Here is an 18,285-nt window from a genome sequence, read left to right on the forward strand (position 1 = left end):
GGCGGCACCGCCTCGGGCCTGGCGCCCTCTGGTGGAGCTCGGCGGCTAAGGCAGAACCTCTCTCGCCGACTACGCCAACGAGGGGAGCAGAAAGTAAAACAGGGTTGTGCGGGCAGGTTTGGTTGGTTGCGAGTTTTCTGGAAGTGAAAGGTAAAGCAAAGTGACCCCTTTGTGCTACGTAGGATTTTTTTTTTTAATAACTCGCAAATTATTAAAACTATACCGTAGAGGTTTTAAGTGTAATTCTCAATACCTGTATACAAAGAGCTTAAATCAGCTTTGTCATGTTCTATTTTAATTGCAATGTTCTCATCTCCTTACCCAAAAAAGGTTTTAGCGTAGGGACAGGAATGGAAGCTGACGGTTCAGTTACCCTCACAGAATCTGACTCCACTAGAAATTACCTTTTTCATTGATGTTTTTCTTACACAACCTTTTCCATGCTACTTCCAGTTTTCACTGACGTGCACCCCTAGACTCTGCACTCTGGTGTAAGCTAAGTCTCAGAGGAACTTATTTTGAACCTTCTGTATACGGAGATGTCTTACATAATTGGAGCCCATTAAATCTTTAGGGTCCACACAGTGCTGAATTAGGGTTATTTCTAATTCTCATTGCATAGAATCGCCTCTGAGATCCCAATCTAATGTATCTGTAAGGATGTTCACTTGATTGGTTTAATGTTGAAAACATAATAAAGCCACAGACAGGTTACTTGGGTCAGGTAAGAGAGAGCACCGAAATAGTTTCGTGAGGTGGAGTTATGTCATCCAAATGCATAAAATTTCCTAAGGAATAAGTGTATGTATTTCTCAGCATGTTTTTATTAGAAGTTTACATTTGGTAAAAGAAAGTTAGTATCTCATAGTTAGACCTACAGAAGTCTGAGGAATAAAAACCTTTTCATAGACTTTATTACTCCTATAAAAGAATGCTTGCAAACGGGCATTAACTATAATGATTGCTGTACACTTGCATACCACTACTCACTCCTCTGAAGATGTAAAAATAATCTCTCTACAAATAGCACACTGTTTACAAATAAGCAAGCTTTATTCTTTCCCTTGGTTTTAAAAATGTGAGTGAAATGAATTTTGGTTTTCAAAACCAAAAAAAGCAAAGACTGTTGTTAAAAAAAAAAAAAAAAATTAAAAGATCTCCAGTAGAGAGCACACCCTGGAGTTGTTTCTGGCTGTTGTCTTGCAGGGATCCTGCATGCACTCATACCATCCTGCACCAGTCAGGTATGTCCTGTTTTGCAGAGAGAACAAACTTAGGCTTTAACTATAAAGCTCTAATTAAAAGCATTTTTTATTACATTATTCAAGATAAAAGCCTGGATAGTTTCTCAAATTTCTGTCTCACAGGCAAATTGGTCATGCTGTTATCAGCAAAACAACCAGTAGTACCATCACAACAAGGTTGACAGCTAGCATACCAACTAGCAAGAGCACGAGTCCCCACTTTTCTTCCCATGCTACTCATGCATCCCACAGAGGTTAGCTCACACGTGTCCCTTGTATGGCATTACTGCTTTCCCAGACAGCCGGAAATCTTGAGGGGATACCAGCTTGTGCGTTTTTCATAGTCTACAGGTACGGAGTTCTACCTGGCTGTTCCATATGGTAGTAACTCCAGAGCCAGAAGCCATTACTCATGCTGGCACACCACCAGGCTCCTTTCAAGACGAAGCTGGCACCTCCACCATGCAGTCCTTGGGCCGTTTGGGCCAGCACCAGCAGGTCCCCACCACCTTCCCCTCACACAGTGGCTTCACCAGTGCTGCTGCGCTGGAGTCCGATCACAGTGGTGCTGGGCAGGGAAGGAGAGCGAGGCTTTTCCTAGGTAATTCACCACAGTGCGGAGAACAGACAGAGAACAGGTTCAAAGTGTATGCAACATTTTATTGAAAAAATACGAATGTTCTGTACATAAAGTACAACTTAATGGGCTTGATAAAATCTCCAGAGACTTATTGGGTAACATAGGTCGTCTTTTCTTCTTTTTCCTCTACGGGCATAAAGCATACAATGAAGCAGCAGGTCCCCTGTACTTGTGCAAGTGCAATCCCATCGCTGTGCGCGCAGCATAGCACCTGGCTCTACGCACGGGACTCCAACATGCTCAATGTACTTTGATGGATGGTCTGCAAGAAATTTAAAGCATGGAAGAACTGCACAGGACTGGTCCTTCAATCCCCTGACGATTCAAAATTTATTGTGAGATCTCTGTTATCCTAAACAGTCTGCATCTGCATATCCAATATTTCTGACAAATAAATACAAAAATAAATAGGGATCTGGCCTCACAGAACCTCAAGTCTCAGAAGCAACACAATTTGTAGCGAACTACATACATAATTTCAACTATATCAACATAATTTATTTAAATCTCTATCAATAAACGTATTAAAAGTATAAATTCTTATCCAATACTGAGAGTTTAGTTCTGGAAATAAACCCAGAAAAACAAAGCTTTTTCAGTCCTCTCTTACAATTTAGTGTGCTCTTAGAAAATGCTTTATAGCTGAACTTCAGCAGAAACTAGCTGCTATATAATGTATTCTATTCCCCAAACCTAATATAAAAAGCTTTTAAAATCTTTTTACAGTAACTGGCTTTCATGTCCTAACTTTACATACAGTTACTAAAAATACTGCACATAGCAGTGCTGACTAAAAAGAGGTTTAGTGTCAAAACTACATGCACAAATGCTGGAGTACCAAAGCAGAAACTGAATAATGTGGCAGCTTCACAATTAACTTATGTTGCTAGTTGGATGGTGTAACAATACTGCAATCCCAAAAGATATGTGTGTTGCAACGGAAAGACAATGACTAGGACTGGATGAGGAGAAAGTTAGGCAAAACACCTTTTTTTTCTTCTCCATTTAAAACTAGAATGTCCGTTATCGCCAAGAAGGTAAATGTAGACCAGCGTTAGAAGCTTGTACTAAATCAGGAGTAAATTGTGATGACTTCTCGGCCGCCTCCTCTAACGAGTAATACTCTCTCCAGACCCTCAGTCAAGACTTCAAGAAACTCCATGTCTGTTTCAGTAAAGTCAAGGACAAAAGACATACCAAAACCGAAACGCACAGTGGTTAGCCTCCCTATTGGGTTTATGTGGCAAGGTTTTGTAGCGGGGAGGCTGCAGCGGCATCCTCTTACGAGACGAGACCAGGGGCTGCCCCCACATCGGACACAGCTGGTTTCAGCTGGCTCCAAAACGAACCCTGCCACTGCCCAAAGCTGAGCCCATCAGGGATGCTGGTGGCACCAGGTTACACAGCCACACTCCCTCCCAGCTGCTCTCCGTGAACACTGAGTGTTCTTCAGTCACGGAGGCTCAGCCTCTCCCAGGAAGGGTGGAGGAATAAGCATCCTCACCCATCATCTCATGTTTAAAATCTCTCCAGAGCTGTAGTAGCTGTGGCTGAAAGCCTCCTTATGTGAAGAGGAATGTTTTTATCCTTTCTTTGGCCAGCACACTGTTGTGAAACAGCCATCGCTACTACTATTATCTAGATTTAGGAGAAAACAATCATTTGGTCTGTGATTTGTGACTTATGACATATATTTTTCTGGGCCAGGCCAGTGAAAGGCTTGGTAATTTAACAGTACAAACCAAGGCTGAAGAGCAGCTGTGGACAGAGAACGATGGTAACACCTGGCACACCAGCTCACAAACCTCAGCTCTGGCCTTCCTTAGGGGCATGGGGCAAGTATCCCTCTAAGTGCCAAAATACTGTGGCTTTGAATTTTAATCTTACCAGAGCGTTGCACTTGGAGCTAAGCTCCCAAATTCTGGCGTGTGAGCTACGCCTGAAATATGCCCTCTCCTTTAGGACTCCCTGTTTACTCGAGTTCAGACATCACTCTGCCCAGAGCGCTGGCTCCTGTGAATGCCTTAAACTTCTGCTACCTCACTATAGAGAATTACATAATTTTATTTTAATTTAAGAGTAAATAACATCAAGTAAGAATTTAGACAAGACTGAATTCAAACCTCCAAGGCTTCCAGAGCAACCAGCAGCAACTTCTGCTTTAAGCAATTACTACGTAACAGCCGCAAGCCAGTGCCCTCCACGTAGTGGACACTGTCACATACTACAGCTTGACAGCCTTTGTGGCAAAATGAATTCAAGAGCACAGATTACAGAAAGGTCTTCTACGTGGTCCAGGCCTTGCCTGAAAGGATACAGTTTTCATCACCATCAGTGTTCTTTGGAGGACCAGGCATGTTGAGGAGAACAAGTCTGGCATCATGGGATCTATTTACAATAACTTCATTGAGCTTCACTGCTGTGTGCATTCTTCGGACATTAGACTGGTTCCTGTAGAAAAAGCACATTCAGACTTACTGTTAGAAACATGCCTCGGAAAACTGAATTATTAAAAAGGCCCTTAAAAGCATACCTTAATTCTCCTAAATACCCTGTTCAAATGTCAACAGACAGTAAATTTTTTCAAACTTAATGATGTAGGTACAAAAGAGATTTCACAGAGTTCTTCAGGTACGGCTAGTCTGTCCGTTTTAAGATCCCTGGAGTCAAGTCTCCAGTTTATGGAGTTCTATTGCTCTTCAAGGAGCATATTTTATAAAGATGATTTAGTCTTGCATAAGAAGATAAAACACATTTGCACAAGGGGACATGCTCTTTGACCATGGACACTTGTGACTGCAGAACCTTCCCTTCGGGCAGCCCTCCCCAGACCCCCTCCCACCCACAGCAGCACAGACCACGCGCCTCTCCGGACTCAGTACCACAAAACTCTTTCTCAGAGACCCATCGGAACCAAGTAGGAGACTGGCACCACTGCGCTCAGGCCACACTTGCCCTGAGTGCACGTGTCTTTTTGTGTTGAAACAGCAGTTGACATCTCCAGAGAAAGCCTGGTTTCCTACAGATCCATAGGCTGGAACACAGCCTGCAAAGCTTATGGGGTTTTTTTTTGGCGTCTAGTAAGGATTTTAACCTTTCCTTCAGTTGGACACTCATCAACCTCTCTGCCTGGCTATTTACAAGAAACACGACCCAAGTATCTTTAAAATCTCAATCATGCTTTCAAATTTGAGTAGTGACTTGGTTCAAGAGTTACGGGAGAGACTGGAATAGATGCAGCATGATCTCCTAAGCCTCTGCTCCTTAAGAATCCAGGCTAAGAGAGGTAACAGGATTAATTATTCGGAATATATTATCACAAAATAACACCAATTCATGCAGGAACAGAACTGGGAAGTATCCTTTGGGGATTTTGAGCCGGGGAATGTTTCCTTCCTACAGGAAAATCAACCATTATTTTGGTAACACAAAAAGAAAAACAATACAGAAATAGACTTATCAAAGGGAGAATATGTTTGCAGCTTTGAGGATTTTCCACTTGTTTTTTTCTTCATTTTAATATATTAAAAACAAGTATTAGTAGAAACAAATCAAATATGAATCTATACTTCTGTTAATTCAGCTTTACATGTTATGAGTAAAAGTCTTCAGTAACCTTACTGTTCTTCCAAATATTTAGGTTTACAAAGAACTATTTTATATAGACAGAAAATACAAGATGCAATGGTAAGAATAATGTTTATTATACTAACAGCACAATTTACCCCCTGTGAATTACCTCTCTGTTATTTCATGTTCTTATTTAATTTAGAGCAAGGACATCCTCTGCCTTCATCACATCAACTTCAGACAGCCAGGGACAACACAGAGGCCAGATTATGTTTACAGGAAGTGAGGAGACCAGCACCAGAAACAACACGGTGTTAATAACTACGTATGGTTTTGGAAAAGGAACTGAAAACTAAAGGTTTGGTATTCTCTAGAGTGACATTTAAAATTGGCATCTCCCCCCTGATTCAAAGGTGTGGGCTATAAGAAAGGGTTTGTTTAGTGCCCGGAAAATGCCAGAAATAACATCGTAGCAGTGTTGTGGAACAAAAGCTTCTCTAAATGAGTAATGTTTCCCACTTCTTGTGTCATACTCTGCGTAAGAAAATAGGTTCAGACCTGTAATTGTTTTCTATCCTGACTTAGTTCTTGTCAGGACAAGTCTTGTCATTTGTTACGTGCTATTTATAATGATTCTTCGCTTAAGTGGCTAATCTTGCTCCCTTCAAAAACATTGCTAAGACTGCTCAACTCTAACTCCTTTTCTTTTCTCCCATAATTACAGCTAGTTTTCCTGCTTTTAGTTGAGAAAATGAAGTCTTCCCTCTCAACCATCTTAACGTACTTCTAAGTTAAATAACAAACTTACAAGTTTTCCCACTCTCTGAAAGCATGGAAGAGGAAAAAGTACAGGTAGTTAACACCAAATTCAGCAGAATTTCTACAGTATGATTCAGCCTAAAACAGATTTGAATTCTCACTGATTTATTAGGAAGAAAAGTCTGGAACTTTGCCAAATATGCAAAACTGACTGAGCGAACTCTTCGTGTAAGATGTAGTACATCAAAGAGGTCACAGGAGGGTCACACATTTTTATACAAAGCCAAAATAGACGGTTACTTCTAGCTATTCAAGGGGCACACAGGTGGTAATACTAAAGCTGTTGTTACACACCAGTGCTCCTTCAACAGCAAGTCTGTCTTGGAGGGTTTTATCACACACATGCTCTGTTCACAGTCATTCATCACCATTTCCACAGCTTCTTTCTTGCTGCGTTAAACATCCGTCCTACACATTAGACAGTGAAATTATCAGTTTTCTTTTAATCCTGATTAGATCAGTGAAATTATCAGTCTGTTTTTCTGTTGTGTGTTTTGTTGAGGTATTTGGGAGACAGGAGGAAAGTTATAATAGGACTTAACAGCTCCAATTTAGAATTTGACTATACCGAGTAAAATACCGAGGGATGTGTGCCACATTTAATCGGTTAGAGATTTCTCAGGAGGCTAACTGCTGTCTTTTCAGTAGTCAGGTCTCAATGTTTATTGCGCAAGTCTAAACCAAGGATTAGGAGACAAAAGATAATAAAAGCACAGCACATCTTGAGTTTCAGGAGGCGCACGCTGTTGACTTAGACAAGACTCACGGCTTAATGCTGATGAGATCTCTAAAGCTTCCCACAGCGCTGCCTCGGTTCCGCTTCTCAGCATCACATTTCTCTTTTGTCCAGGTCATCTGGATGTTCTCAGGAACTGGGTCCCCCTCATCTTCTTCATCTGAGTAGAGGCTCTCCAGACGTGCTATTGAATGTCTGTCCTTTACCAGCTGAGCCTAGAGGGCACATGAATGACGAGGTGAACTCAGAGACTTTATTTTATGTACTCTGGTTCTGTTTAAGCAATGAGAGACTTCTTGTTCCATTGTATCCTTGATTTCGTACAGTCAATTTAACCTTTAGGACAGCTCTTGATACCAGGCATTTGCTCTAGCCAATCATCTTACATACCAAACTGACTTTAAACAGTTTTGACAGGTGTAAGCTGTGCAGAATTTGGACTAGCAGAGGCCTGTATCTATACAAGAAAAAAAAAGACAGTCTAGCTGACATCATGACATGGTCTGAAACAATGGACAAGTCTGACTCTAAATCGACAACAAAAAAAGTTGGACAAACACATGCAGAAAAATTAGATCATCTGCACCTTTCATAGCTACATGTCCTAGCGGTCCAAACTGGAATGAAATCTTCAGTAGGAAAACAGGATGTACTATAAATTGAGACAAGCCCTGGATATCCCATATAAAGCAAAAATAAGGTCAAGAAAGGGTTGAGACTTACATCCTCAAGTCATTGAGTATCATTTACATCACAAAGGGGAACACGAAGATTGTTTCTACAGCATATATACTGCCATAGTTTTTGCCCCAAATAAATAATTTCTAGCATGGTTTTGCAAGTACAGCCAGGCTATTCAATGACTACATGCAATTTTGGGAAACAAAAAAGCTACACTGAAAGTACTTCCTTACTTCTTTAGAACACAGGAGTTATGTTTAACAGCAGCTATATAAAACACTACTAGGAAGGCACTTTGTGTCATCTATAGTATTGTGTCATCCATTGCAAGCCATAGCAACCAACCACAAATGACATACCTCCCTTTCCCTCTCTGTTTTTGTCAGCCTCATTTGCCTCAGCATCTGAGATCTCTGCTCCATCATAAGAGTTCTCTCATAAGTATATGCTGAGATGTCACTATTGTGCTGCAGAAATAAGAAAAAAATATTGTGCTTGTAATCAAGTCATAACCAAATTCCACCATTTGCATCATAAAGTGAAAAACGGGCTCAAATCCCTTACCATTTCTACCACTTCTACCTCTGCCTCTATTCGGAGTTGATAGAGGAAAGTAGCCAAGTCCTTCTTCATCTGGATGCTGTTATCATCCATCTGAGCTACAGTAAAAATTCTCATTTTGCATTTTCTCCAAACCTAGTGAGGGAACGTAAACTCTCAATATGTGAACCAATAATATTTTGCTCTGCAAAACAAACTTATCAATACGACCACTCTCATTTACCCACACAGGCTCTACTACTGGACCTTGTTTCTTTAAAGTAATGCACACAGAAGTAGTTGGGTGACATTCTTTGGCTAGCTCCTTACTTTGTGCTGTTTGAGAAGAAAAGGAAGCAACATCAACATGCCTCCATCATGCACAATCCACCATACGTCAATGTTGCCTTCATTGTAACGCTCATGGTTGCTGGGGTAGAAAGACACATTTTTGGGAACCAGCAGAGCCAGATGGGCAGCAGTTGTGCAGCGAACAGTACCTGCCCAAAAGAGGAAGAACAGTTACTTCCAATTCTGCAAGAATGATCTATGGTGGGTTTGGGTTTTTTTTTTTAAAAAAAAAAAAGTTACTCACTGAGCAAATGTCAGCAAACCATAAAAGTCATTGCTTACGTCAAGAAAAGTATGCACAGCAAGGCTTACAAAGACAGGTCGGACCAAATGACAAAGCTAGGTAGGATAAAGCAGACTTACAGGAACACAAGCCCTATTTCATGTTTGAAATAAAAGCAGCACTCGTCAAAGCTCAGTATGAGGAGAAAGCATCTGCTCTGTTCTAATCTGACTGCGTTAAGTAACTGGACCATAGGGGACAGAGAGGGATATAGGCAAGGAGAGCGTTAGCTCCAGTAGTGAAGAAAGATGGATAGGTTAGGACGAGCAAAAAGACAGATATTATCTAGGAAGAAAATTACAGTTTGCCATAAAAACAGTATCTCTCAAAGTCTGTAATTTTTTAACCATTTAACCAAACTTCCCCAGATGAATTTTAGCTGCAAGATTAATCTTTGAAGATCTTTCATAGGTCTTTTGCCTACAAGAAGTGGTATTTCAAACATAGAGCAGTTTTGTGACAAATTATCTACTTCACAATCAATACTAGAAAAAACAGACTAAAGACCAAAACCAATTTTACAAGGATTCTGTTAAGATCCCCTGCGTGTACCATGTGTGTAACAAACATCTCTGTTCGCAATGGTTGATCGCATAGAACCTTTAAAGCTCACCTATAAACGTCTTCCATGACCTTGGATCTTCACTTTGTCTCCAGCCATATGGCCATCCCAAAACCACAGTATTGTGTTTCATGCCGCCTAGTCCACAGGACTGGATCAAGTGGGCAATTCCTTCTCGAACTTTATTGGCCACAACTACTTGACAAAATCCTTTCACCTTCTCAATGTCCATCATATTCTTAATAGTCTGCAAGACAGACGAAGAAAAACCTCACAATCAAAAGGAACTCTTAGCCTTTCTCTATCATGTCATTACAATGTAAATTCACACATCCACAGGTAAAACACATTTCAAAGCAAAGTTCTGCTCATCTGCTTTCCTTCATAAAACAGAAAATACCCACTAATTGTATATATACTTGTTCAAAACACACATAGTTCCCTTCCAAACATAATTATTTCAAACAGATTAAGATAAGGGTTTTTTGATTTGTGCTATGTTCTCTTATTTACAGAGTAGTTAGTGATATCTGTGTTGCTATCTCACTTTCTAATCTGAAAACACTGACTTTGTATACCCAAGCTTAATTAACTTCATTCGGATTTCCAGTTTCGGATTTCTGTGTAACATGCTGTATCATTATACACAGTTTACAAATATAAGCACCAAATCCCCCACACCTATCAAGAATACATTCCATTTATTTGTTTTAAAAACTAAACAAACTTGGTCAACACACAGGCCTATGAATTAGTTTTCCTTCATAATAGTTTTCCTGTATAAAAAGCCCCTGGGGAAGAAAACAGTGATGTGCTGATACTATACAGATGTAAACAGGGCTATGATGTCATGTTTACACAGTGAGGAAGAAAAAATGATTTATTAACAAATTTTCGGGACCATCCTTCAATGGGTTTTGTAATAAATTTATCACCACGCTGAAAGAGACACAGCACATTTGTTAAGTTTGCAATAATTGACAGTTATCGCAATGTTTCTTGGTACGTTCAGAAAACTAAGTAGTCCACTTCCCTCCATTAATCAGCACACACAAACTTCCATAGTAATTACTGCTTATAAATGAAGACAGTTTTATGCAGTAAGGCTGTTTACACAAGCCGCAAGCATTGATCTTGTGATATTCCCAAAGCCATAACTGGCAGCTGAAACCCGTTTGCAAGCCCTTCACTGAACAGCTGGAGTACTACTCAACTAGTCCTGTATTTCACAGAAGCCTTACTGACACCCTTTTTTCCATGTATGATTATGAAACTTTTAAGTTATCTGCCCACTTGCCCCTTTCTACTTTAGGAATTTGTTTAAGACACTGACCTGTTCAGCAGCTTGGGCTTCTCCATAGGTTTCTAAGAAATTCCCTTGGATCACTGATCCTATGATAGTCAAACCTTTACCAGCTTTCAGCTGGGATGCAAATGTTAACAATCGAGGGTATTTCACATGCAAATCTTCATCAAGTTTCAGAAGCACCAGCAACTGAGGCCTGGAGAAAATAAAAAAGGGAATGTATTTTTTACTAAGGCTTTAACAAAAACACTTCTAAAAAACTGCCTCTCTCATGACTTTAATTGTGCTTGGATATTAACTCTGAAATAGTACGTTCTTTCTGTATCTGACACATTAGAGAGATTTTAATTAATATTTTACTTCCCTTGATTCAAAGTAGATTTGAAGCATTGAGGGAATTCTGCTGCTGCATTGTTTTGACAGTCATAAAACCCGTTCACATACTTAGCTGAAGAGCTTGCATTAGTGTTTTATTTACGCGGTTGATTGTCAAGGCTTTTTTAAGTACTGTTAGAGCACACGCTGTGTTCATACTGTAATGCTGTCCTTCCAGATCTGTCTGGATACTTATGCCAAACAGTTGCAAAATGAACATTTTTCACCTAAACACAGATCCCACCTGCCTTCTGTCCCTAAAGGTATTGCTACATATCAATTCAGTTATTTTCTGTCCTAAATTATGGTTGAGCAAATATAAAAAGATTTATAAAACTCTCTTGTTTGGTAGATTCCTAGTCCTCTTGTTCAGAGCCTAAGAGCTGTGTGATGCGTAACCAAAAGAAGGGTTCTTGCCCACTTAATCTCTCTTCAACACACAAATCCAGACGGAAAAAATGTCGGCCACTGTTCCCATTTTTAATGATAGCAGCGACTTCTTTGTGTTCCCAGTCCAAATTACCATAGGCCTCTGGACCGCCGTACTCGGAGATCTCCACAGCTTCCCCAAGTTCCACTTCTGAACTCACCAATTCAGAGTCCGATTAAAGATCCAAAGGACACAAAAGGTCTGCCCATACAGGGTCCACACAGTAGGGCTTGGGCAGCGATAGGGCAGCTTACCGCAGACTCAATGCTTTGTTTTGGTTTTTTTTATATTCTGGGCATTTAAATGCATTCACACAGATCAAAAGCATCCTGTTTAGAGTCCAGTTTAATTCCTTCAGTGTAAGCGGATAATCGCGACAGTGCATTTTATTAGTCTGAAATGAGTACCTCCAGTTCTTTGTGTGTGGGGGGCCCTCCTCCAGCCTGAGTAAGGCATATCTTGCTGCGCTGAGCGACAGGCCCCGGATACCATCACCCCATTCCTTCTCCGCACTGTGAAGAACACACAGTTTAGCCAACATATGGTTTCATGAGGGTTTAATTGCACACTTACAGTCATGCTATAGAGAAATCATTACCTTATGAGTTTACTAATGTGATACATAGCATCGCATGTATTTGTACATGTACGTCTGTGATACTTACCATGTATCACATGAGAAAAATGCAAATGTATATGACACCACCACCATTCCATGCTTAATTTGCTTAATTAAATCATCACTCCACTCCAGAGAAGGCTTCCCAAGCATACACAAACATCAGGCATTTCAATACCCCATTTGTTAAAATTCAGTTATACAGCCATAATACAGACTGACTTTATTGGATATTAACAAGCTCGGGCAACCTAATGCACAGATTCAGCTTTCCAAGGACTGCTCTAGACAGCCCTTTGCACCAGATAAACTGGAGTAAGATGGTGCCTTCAGCTCTTCCGGGCCTGAAGTCATTATGTGTGACAGATGGCAGAAGGATAGATCACAACCAGGTTTCTGCTTCCTGTGACCCTCAAGTTTCACCAAACACCTTTAGAGCCCTAACAACAAAGCACTTCATGGGCTTTTGTTTAGCACTGACACAGTAAAACAAGGAAAAAAAAAAAAAAAAGAATAAGGGAAGCCCTCTGAGTCATATCTCTGGACAGTTCCTTCTCCAAATGTGGAGGCTAGAGATAATTCATAAAAAATAGACCCAATCTCTTTCCTACCCTTTTCCAGCCAGTTAATACTTACCCTTGGTATTCAATGTACTTGTAAATCATGCCTGCAATAAGCATAGCTACCAAAGCATAATACCAAGATGAAATGAACATCAGAGCGAGGCAAATACTCATGCCTAAAAATGAGAGGGCCCTAAAACAAAAAGCAAATATATTAGTACGTAGTGGGGTAGAAAAGCTTTAAAAATAATAAATTATTCTCTTGCACTTTTTCCTTTAAATTGCCTATTCTGAACTGGCAGTGAAAGTAAAACTTCCAAAGAATCTCCCCAGCCCCCAACAGTTTTAGCATCCTCTTGTCGAAATGAAACGCTCATGCCATTAAATATCTGTCTCTGGTCCAGTAGGAATTACATCGATGTACTCTTGTCTACAACTGATGTCCAGAGAAAAGAAAGATGTCCCCAACCCTCTTGGAGAGAGTTCTTCTAAAACCCACACTGTAGATTACAGACTAGGCGTTGAGCGTGCTGGCTGTTTGCTTACCAGTGATAGTATTTAAATCGAGGCCGCCAGTTTGGAGTTCTAAGAAGCGTTTGTACTGCACATGCTAGATTAACAAAGAGGTAACACATCAAGAAAAACCTGCAGAAGCAAAAAAAAGGTGCAAAACCTTTTAGCACACACATTTATAGATTCTGGCACATATTATAATCACGCAAATGATTTACAGTCAAAATACCACTGCCCTGTCACATGTGCCTATCCCTCTGATTTTTGTTAGCCTGAACGGTCAGTATAAAGTAGTTAGAACAAGTTTTTAATTGCATCAAGTTAGATCTATCCACAACATCAATGCTATCTTTGTTCTGTGATAAAAATAACACTTTCCCAAGCAAAATAACAATATACTAAAAACATGTTTATTCACAGAATGCTCCGGAGCAGAAACAAACAGATTTATGTGTACAGCCTCAAGTCAGAGCATTCATAGAAATAATAAAAGCGGAACTTAGGCTCCAGTGATTTGCTTTACTGGTTTAAGGTATGGTTCTGAAAGACAATCAAATTAGCAAAACTCAAGAGAGTATCGCTCTTTCCCCTCCCTCCTTAAATAGCAACAAGCCCGTTTCTTACATGGAGAGAATTGGAGCCACCATGTCAAGTGAAGCAATAAGGATTCCCAGCTCAGCAATTAATGCTGTTAACAGAAGAGCCCATGTTGGTTCACCATTCGCTTTTCCATGACCAAAAACCTGAAGAAACAGAAACATTAATCATATTTTCCAAGTATTTCATACGGTTATAAAGAAAAAAAAGAAAATTAATATTGTTTTTTAAAATGTTATTTTCCTACATCTTTCTCTAGAGCAAGGAGTCAAATTATTCTAATGGCTTTCTGTCCTTCACTGAATTACATGTTAGACTTCTTCATAAAATTACCATTCAAATTCCTTTAAAAATATTCCTAGTTTTTAACAAAAGAAAACAAAGCATTAAAATAAAAATATTGACCTTCACTTCAATGCTGGGCAAACAAGGGAAAATAAATCTGATTTCTAAAAGCATAAAGTCAAATAGCTGGTTAGTTACTAAGTTATTATGTACAGAATGCCTTTTTTTTTGGTTTGGTTTTTTTGAGATGTACGAACCCAGAGGAAAGGAATGATGTTGTCCTTTGCTATCGCTTGCAGCAGCCGGGGCGCTCCGGTAAGGCTCTGTAAACCTGCTCCGCAAGTAGAGAAGAAGGATCCTATCACAATAACCCACGGCGAGGGCCATGAAAGGGTGCCCACCACTAAGTTCTTGTTCACTGCATCGCCATACCTGCAGAGAGGAACGGTACAGTGAGACATTCATATCCAAAGGAGTATTCCGACACTCACTTGGGTCAGTTTTAAGATGCCATTTACATATTATTAAATATTACATATTTTCTTGATTAGGAAATATAGAAAGTAGTAAACAGTCTGAGTTACTTTTGATACACAAATAGGGACTGTCTGCAGCCTGATTTCAATAATTCAAAAACTTTCTTTTGATTATTTATCATAAAACTCTTACATTATTATCACATTATTTTCCACTTTCGCCTAGAAAGATGCAGGAATTAAGACACGGGACGGAAAAACCTGAGGGAGCCATGCCAGAAAATACCAAATCAAATACAAGAAGATTCCCAAAACATTGTTTACAATTTACATACAAATATGGTTTAAAAGGCACCCAGAGTAAAAGTCAAAAAAATTAAAAAAAAAAGGGGGGGGGGAAGTGGCGAGATGGGAAAGAACACACCTTCCGTGCAAAGAAAAGAAAGGAGAGCATTAAGCAGTAAAACTTACTTATCTCTGAGGACTACACCTTCTATGCAGGCTCCAAATAATAATACACAACTGAAGTCTTGAGTACAGAGCATGCTAAGGAAGTAGGATTTCTTTAGACATGGCAGATGAAAACAACCATAGAAAGTATTGTGGGAAGTTCAGTATGTGCCTCTGGCCTACGGCATTGGCACTGCAGCATCTCCATAAGTACATGGTGAAGCTGGTCAGTAAATTAATGTCTCGCTGCTCATTTTCTAACATTAAAGTGACAAAGTTGTTATTCTAAGTTTCAATTTTAAAAAAGTATAGTTTTAAATGTTATGATAAAGGAGATAACTTCAAAGCAAATATTTTTAAATGTAAACATCAATTTAATCTGCTAGTATAGAACAGAAACTGATATTAAAATACCTTTCTTTTCTCTCTCCTTCTCCTGTGTCTGAAGATATTTTGAACATATAGCAAACCATTACCTTGCACTTTCTTATTTTGTGGTCTCTGATGGCATTGACATCAGCAATAAGTCTTTGAATATTGGGTTTGTTATTAAATGGTACTACTTCTGCATTGGGGAGTACAAAATACTTCAGGTTTTTTGGATGTGGCATTCCAGTAAAGCTTTTGATCTTGTGATTTAAGTTTACGTGAATGGTTAAATCCTAAACTCTACCCCTGAAATGCAACTGTAAAATACAAAGAGCAATGAAAGTGGGAAACATCGATCACTCCTAAAAATTATGGTGTAAGCCTTCCACAGGGTGGCGTATTAATACCTATATATAAAGTTACCCACCACAACGTCAGTTTTGAACTGCAGCTATTTTAACACTAGAGCTGGAGGTTACATCCGTGACCTGTTTTAGTATCTATTACGTTCACAGGAAATGCAGACTTCTTGGTACAAGCTCAGTTCCCAAAGTAACATCTGAAAAAGCCTGAGTTCCCAAGAAACTGGGACAAGCGAGCTGGGATCACGATTTACAGCTTGGCAAGTTTTGGCAAAAAAAAGGTTCAAAACAGCAGAATTTCCAGGAGAGTCACCACCTTGGCCAGCTGCCCTTTGGGTGGAATTTATTCAGAAAGCTCTTACAAAGAAGTTTTGAAGTCCTTGCTCATATCAATTGCCTTTTGCCTCTTTCTTTTTTTTTTATCTCCTATGTTGATAAACTGTAGTTTAGGACACCAACAGCTAAATGAAGCTGAAAGACCTTGGCTTCATCTCTTCTCTAGCAGGGGAGAAGAGACTGAGAGAGTCTTTCCTAAGCAACACTCCTGTGGTCCTAAGCTCTGAAGAGTTTAGCCACATACAAAAGCTGGCAACTTCCACCAGGACAAAGGCTGTTCCTCTGAACACCTAGAAATCTGCTGTCAGGAACATCCTCACATTCTGCAAAGTGCATGCTCCTGTCTCAGTGGAAACAGGCAGGAAACAGTGAGTCGTTCACAGCTACATGGAGCTCACGACTGAGCACGCTGTTTGTAACATTTCCAGGCATGCCAGCTGGGGATGTCTCCAAGAATCATGCAAGCGCATTAAATCAGATGAATGTGTTAAAAATCAAGCGGGGAAAAAAAAACACAGTCCTGTTAGCTGACGCAAGATGATCTTGTTTCACTGACTTCAAAATAAATACACAAATTCATTGGTACCAGTGAGCAGCTGACTCTCCACATGAACCTTGCACACCCCCCACCTCCCCAAAAGCCACCTGAGGAATTATCTTGCCCTAAAATGTTCAAGCAAGCTTATACTCCTTGATGTCACTCGAACTACAAGGTTCTTTTTTTTTTTTTTTTAAGGAACTGAAATTTATGATCTCTCCCATTTAAAGCCTTCCCTCATCTTAATTGTCCACCGCATCCTAAAAAAATATATACCTGTATTCCACCAGCCTGAAAAGCTATAGACCACTGCGTACCAAAGAAAAGCAACGGATGGAAGTGATGCAAATGCAAAAGAACAAAACAAAAACCTCAACACAAAGAGGATGATGGAAAAGAACAGGTTAATTGTTCCGATGCTTTCCACTCAAGGACTGGTTTGTTCCCCCCCACCCCACCCCACTGACCAATTATATTCTCACTGATAATTTAGTCACCTGAAAGCAGTTCCACAAATCAGATACGCAGTCAGTCAGCTGAGTCACTTACAACATGCCAGGACTCTACTAATTTTAAAAGGATACAGACTAGTGATGTGGTGACAATAGCAAGAATTGTTCCAACGGGAATGGATTTCTGTGCATCTTTGAGGTCCCCCGATCTGTTTGAACCAGCCATGATACCTGAAAATACATTTTGGATGTAAGATCATGGGAGAAAAGAAAGCTCAGAGACCCAAGATGCCCTCTCATCCCAGCATTCTCACCAGTCACTGAAGGGAAGAAGATGCCAACCAGCACCATGAATGAAGTAGCTATATCTGAAAGCACGTATAGATGGAGATTGTTCTTCTGGCTTGCTACATCAACAGACGGGTGATGTGCTTTCTCCAGGATCTCTCCTTTCTCCAAATAATTGCTCCATAAGTTGTCTTCAGTGTTATTGTCACACCACAGAAAAGAAAAGCATGTTTCAGTTCAAACCTGTTCTCATTAATAGGTCTACAACTGACAATTACAAATGCAATTCAGTGTTCGACACAAATTAAGACATATCCAAGTTACATGAAAGAAAATTTATATTGCATGCTTTGAAGGGAATCTGTAACAAAACCAATAAATATGTATGAATAGCCTACAGAAGTCTAAGCACTTTTTATCCTTTAATACTACTAAATGTAAGATTATTTTAACTTCATACCTATTTTAACCTCAATACATTGAATATTTTTAATGAACTACCACACCTACAGATAGTAGCTCAGAGAATCCAAAAGAGCAATACTGACCAGCTTTCTAGAGATAAATGGATTTGTTCTTTAGACAGTGGAAGAAATACAGAATTGTATGGTTGGCATTTGACATTTCACTCATAGAGGCTGAGTCCATTTTAGAAACTAGATGAGCGGTTTCTGTGAAAATGGGAACCTCAGGCACTTGGCACCTGCACAAAGCAACTGTCCTCTGGACTTCCATTTCAATAATGCACACTTTTCAATGATATTATATTCAGGAGTGGGCAAAGAAGAAGGTATGCTATTTTTATACAAGTACGCTTATCTTTCAGGACATAATCTTAACCTGTCTAAAATGGAGAGTCATAGCTACACAAAGTTCTAAAAAATTTTAACAACTTACTCA

General features: G+C 39.7%; 1 protein-coding gene across 1 annotated transcript in view; it reads right to left on the bottom strand.

Annotated features, from left to right (window-relative positions):
* Nucleotides 1-1,883: 1,883 nt before the first annotated feature.
* Nucleotides 1,884-18,285, bottom strand: part of SLC12A4 (solute carrier family 12 (potassium/chloride transporter), member 4) — a 31,887-nt gene continuing 15,485 nt past the window's right edge. Inside the window, exons 9-24 of the mRNA XM_009706580.1 lie at nucleotides 17,412-17,576; nucleotides 17,230-17,328; nucleotides 15,062-15,119; nucleotides 14,372-14,546; nucleotides 13,857-13,975; nucleotides 13,266-13,364; nucleotides 12,793-12,912; nucleotides 11,945-12,049; nucleotides 10,760-10,928; nucleotides 9,478-9,673; nucleotides 8,561-8,730; nucleotides 8,255-8,386; nucleotides 8,050-8,157; nucleotides 7,040-7,224; nucleotides 4,202-4,335; nucleotides 1,884-3,048 (exon numbers count right to left, since the gene is read on the bottom strand). Coding sequence (XP_009704882.1) covers nucleotides 2,957-3,048; nucleotides 4,202-4,335; nucleotides 7,040-7,224; nucleotides 8,050-8,157; nucleotides 8,255-8,386; nucleotides 8,561-8,730; nucleotides 9,478-9,673; nucleotides 10,760-10,928; nucleotides 11,945-12,049; nucleotides 12,793-12,912; nucleotides 13,266-13,364; nucleotides 13,857-13,975; nucleotides 14,372-14,546; nucleotides 15,062-15,119; nucleotides 17,230-17,328; nucleotides 17,412-17,576 — 2,126 coding nt within the window. The 3' untranslated portion in view covers nucleotides 1,884-2,956. The remainder of the gene's footprint in view (nucleotides 3,049-4,201; nucleotides 4,336-7,039; nucleotides 7,225-8,049; nucleotides 8,158-8,254; nucleotides 8,387-8,560; nucleotides 8,731-9,477; nucleotides 9,674-10,759; nucleotides 10,929-11,944; nucleotides 12,050-12,792; nucleotides 12,913-13,265; nucleotides 13,365-13,856; nucleotides 13,976-14,371; nucleotides 14,547-15,061; nucleotides 15,120-17,229; nucleotides 17,329-17,411; nucleotides 17,577-18,285) is intronic.

The sequence above is a fragment of the Cariama cristata genome, unplaced genomic scaffold, assembly GCF_000690535.1.
Source record: "Cariama cristata isolate BGI_N322 unplaced genomic scaffold, ASM69053v1 scaffold14468, whole genome shotgun sequence".
NCBI classification, from domain to species: Eukaryota; Metazoa; Chordata; class Aves; order Cariamiformes; family Cariamidae; genus Cariama; species Cariama cristata.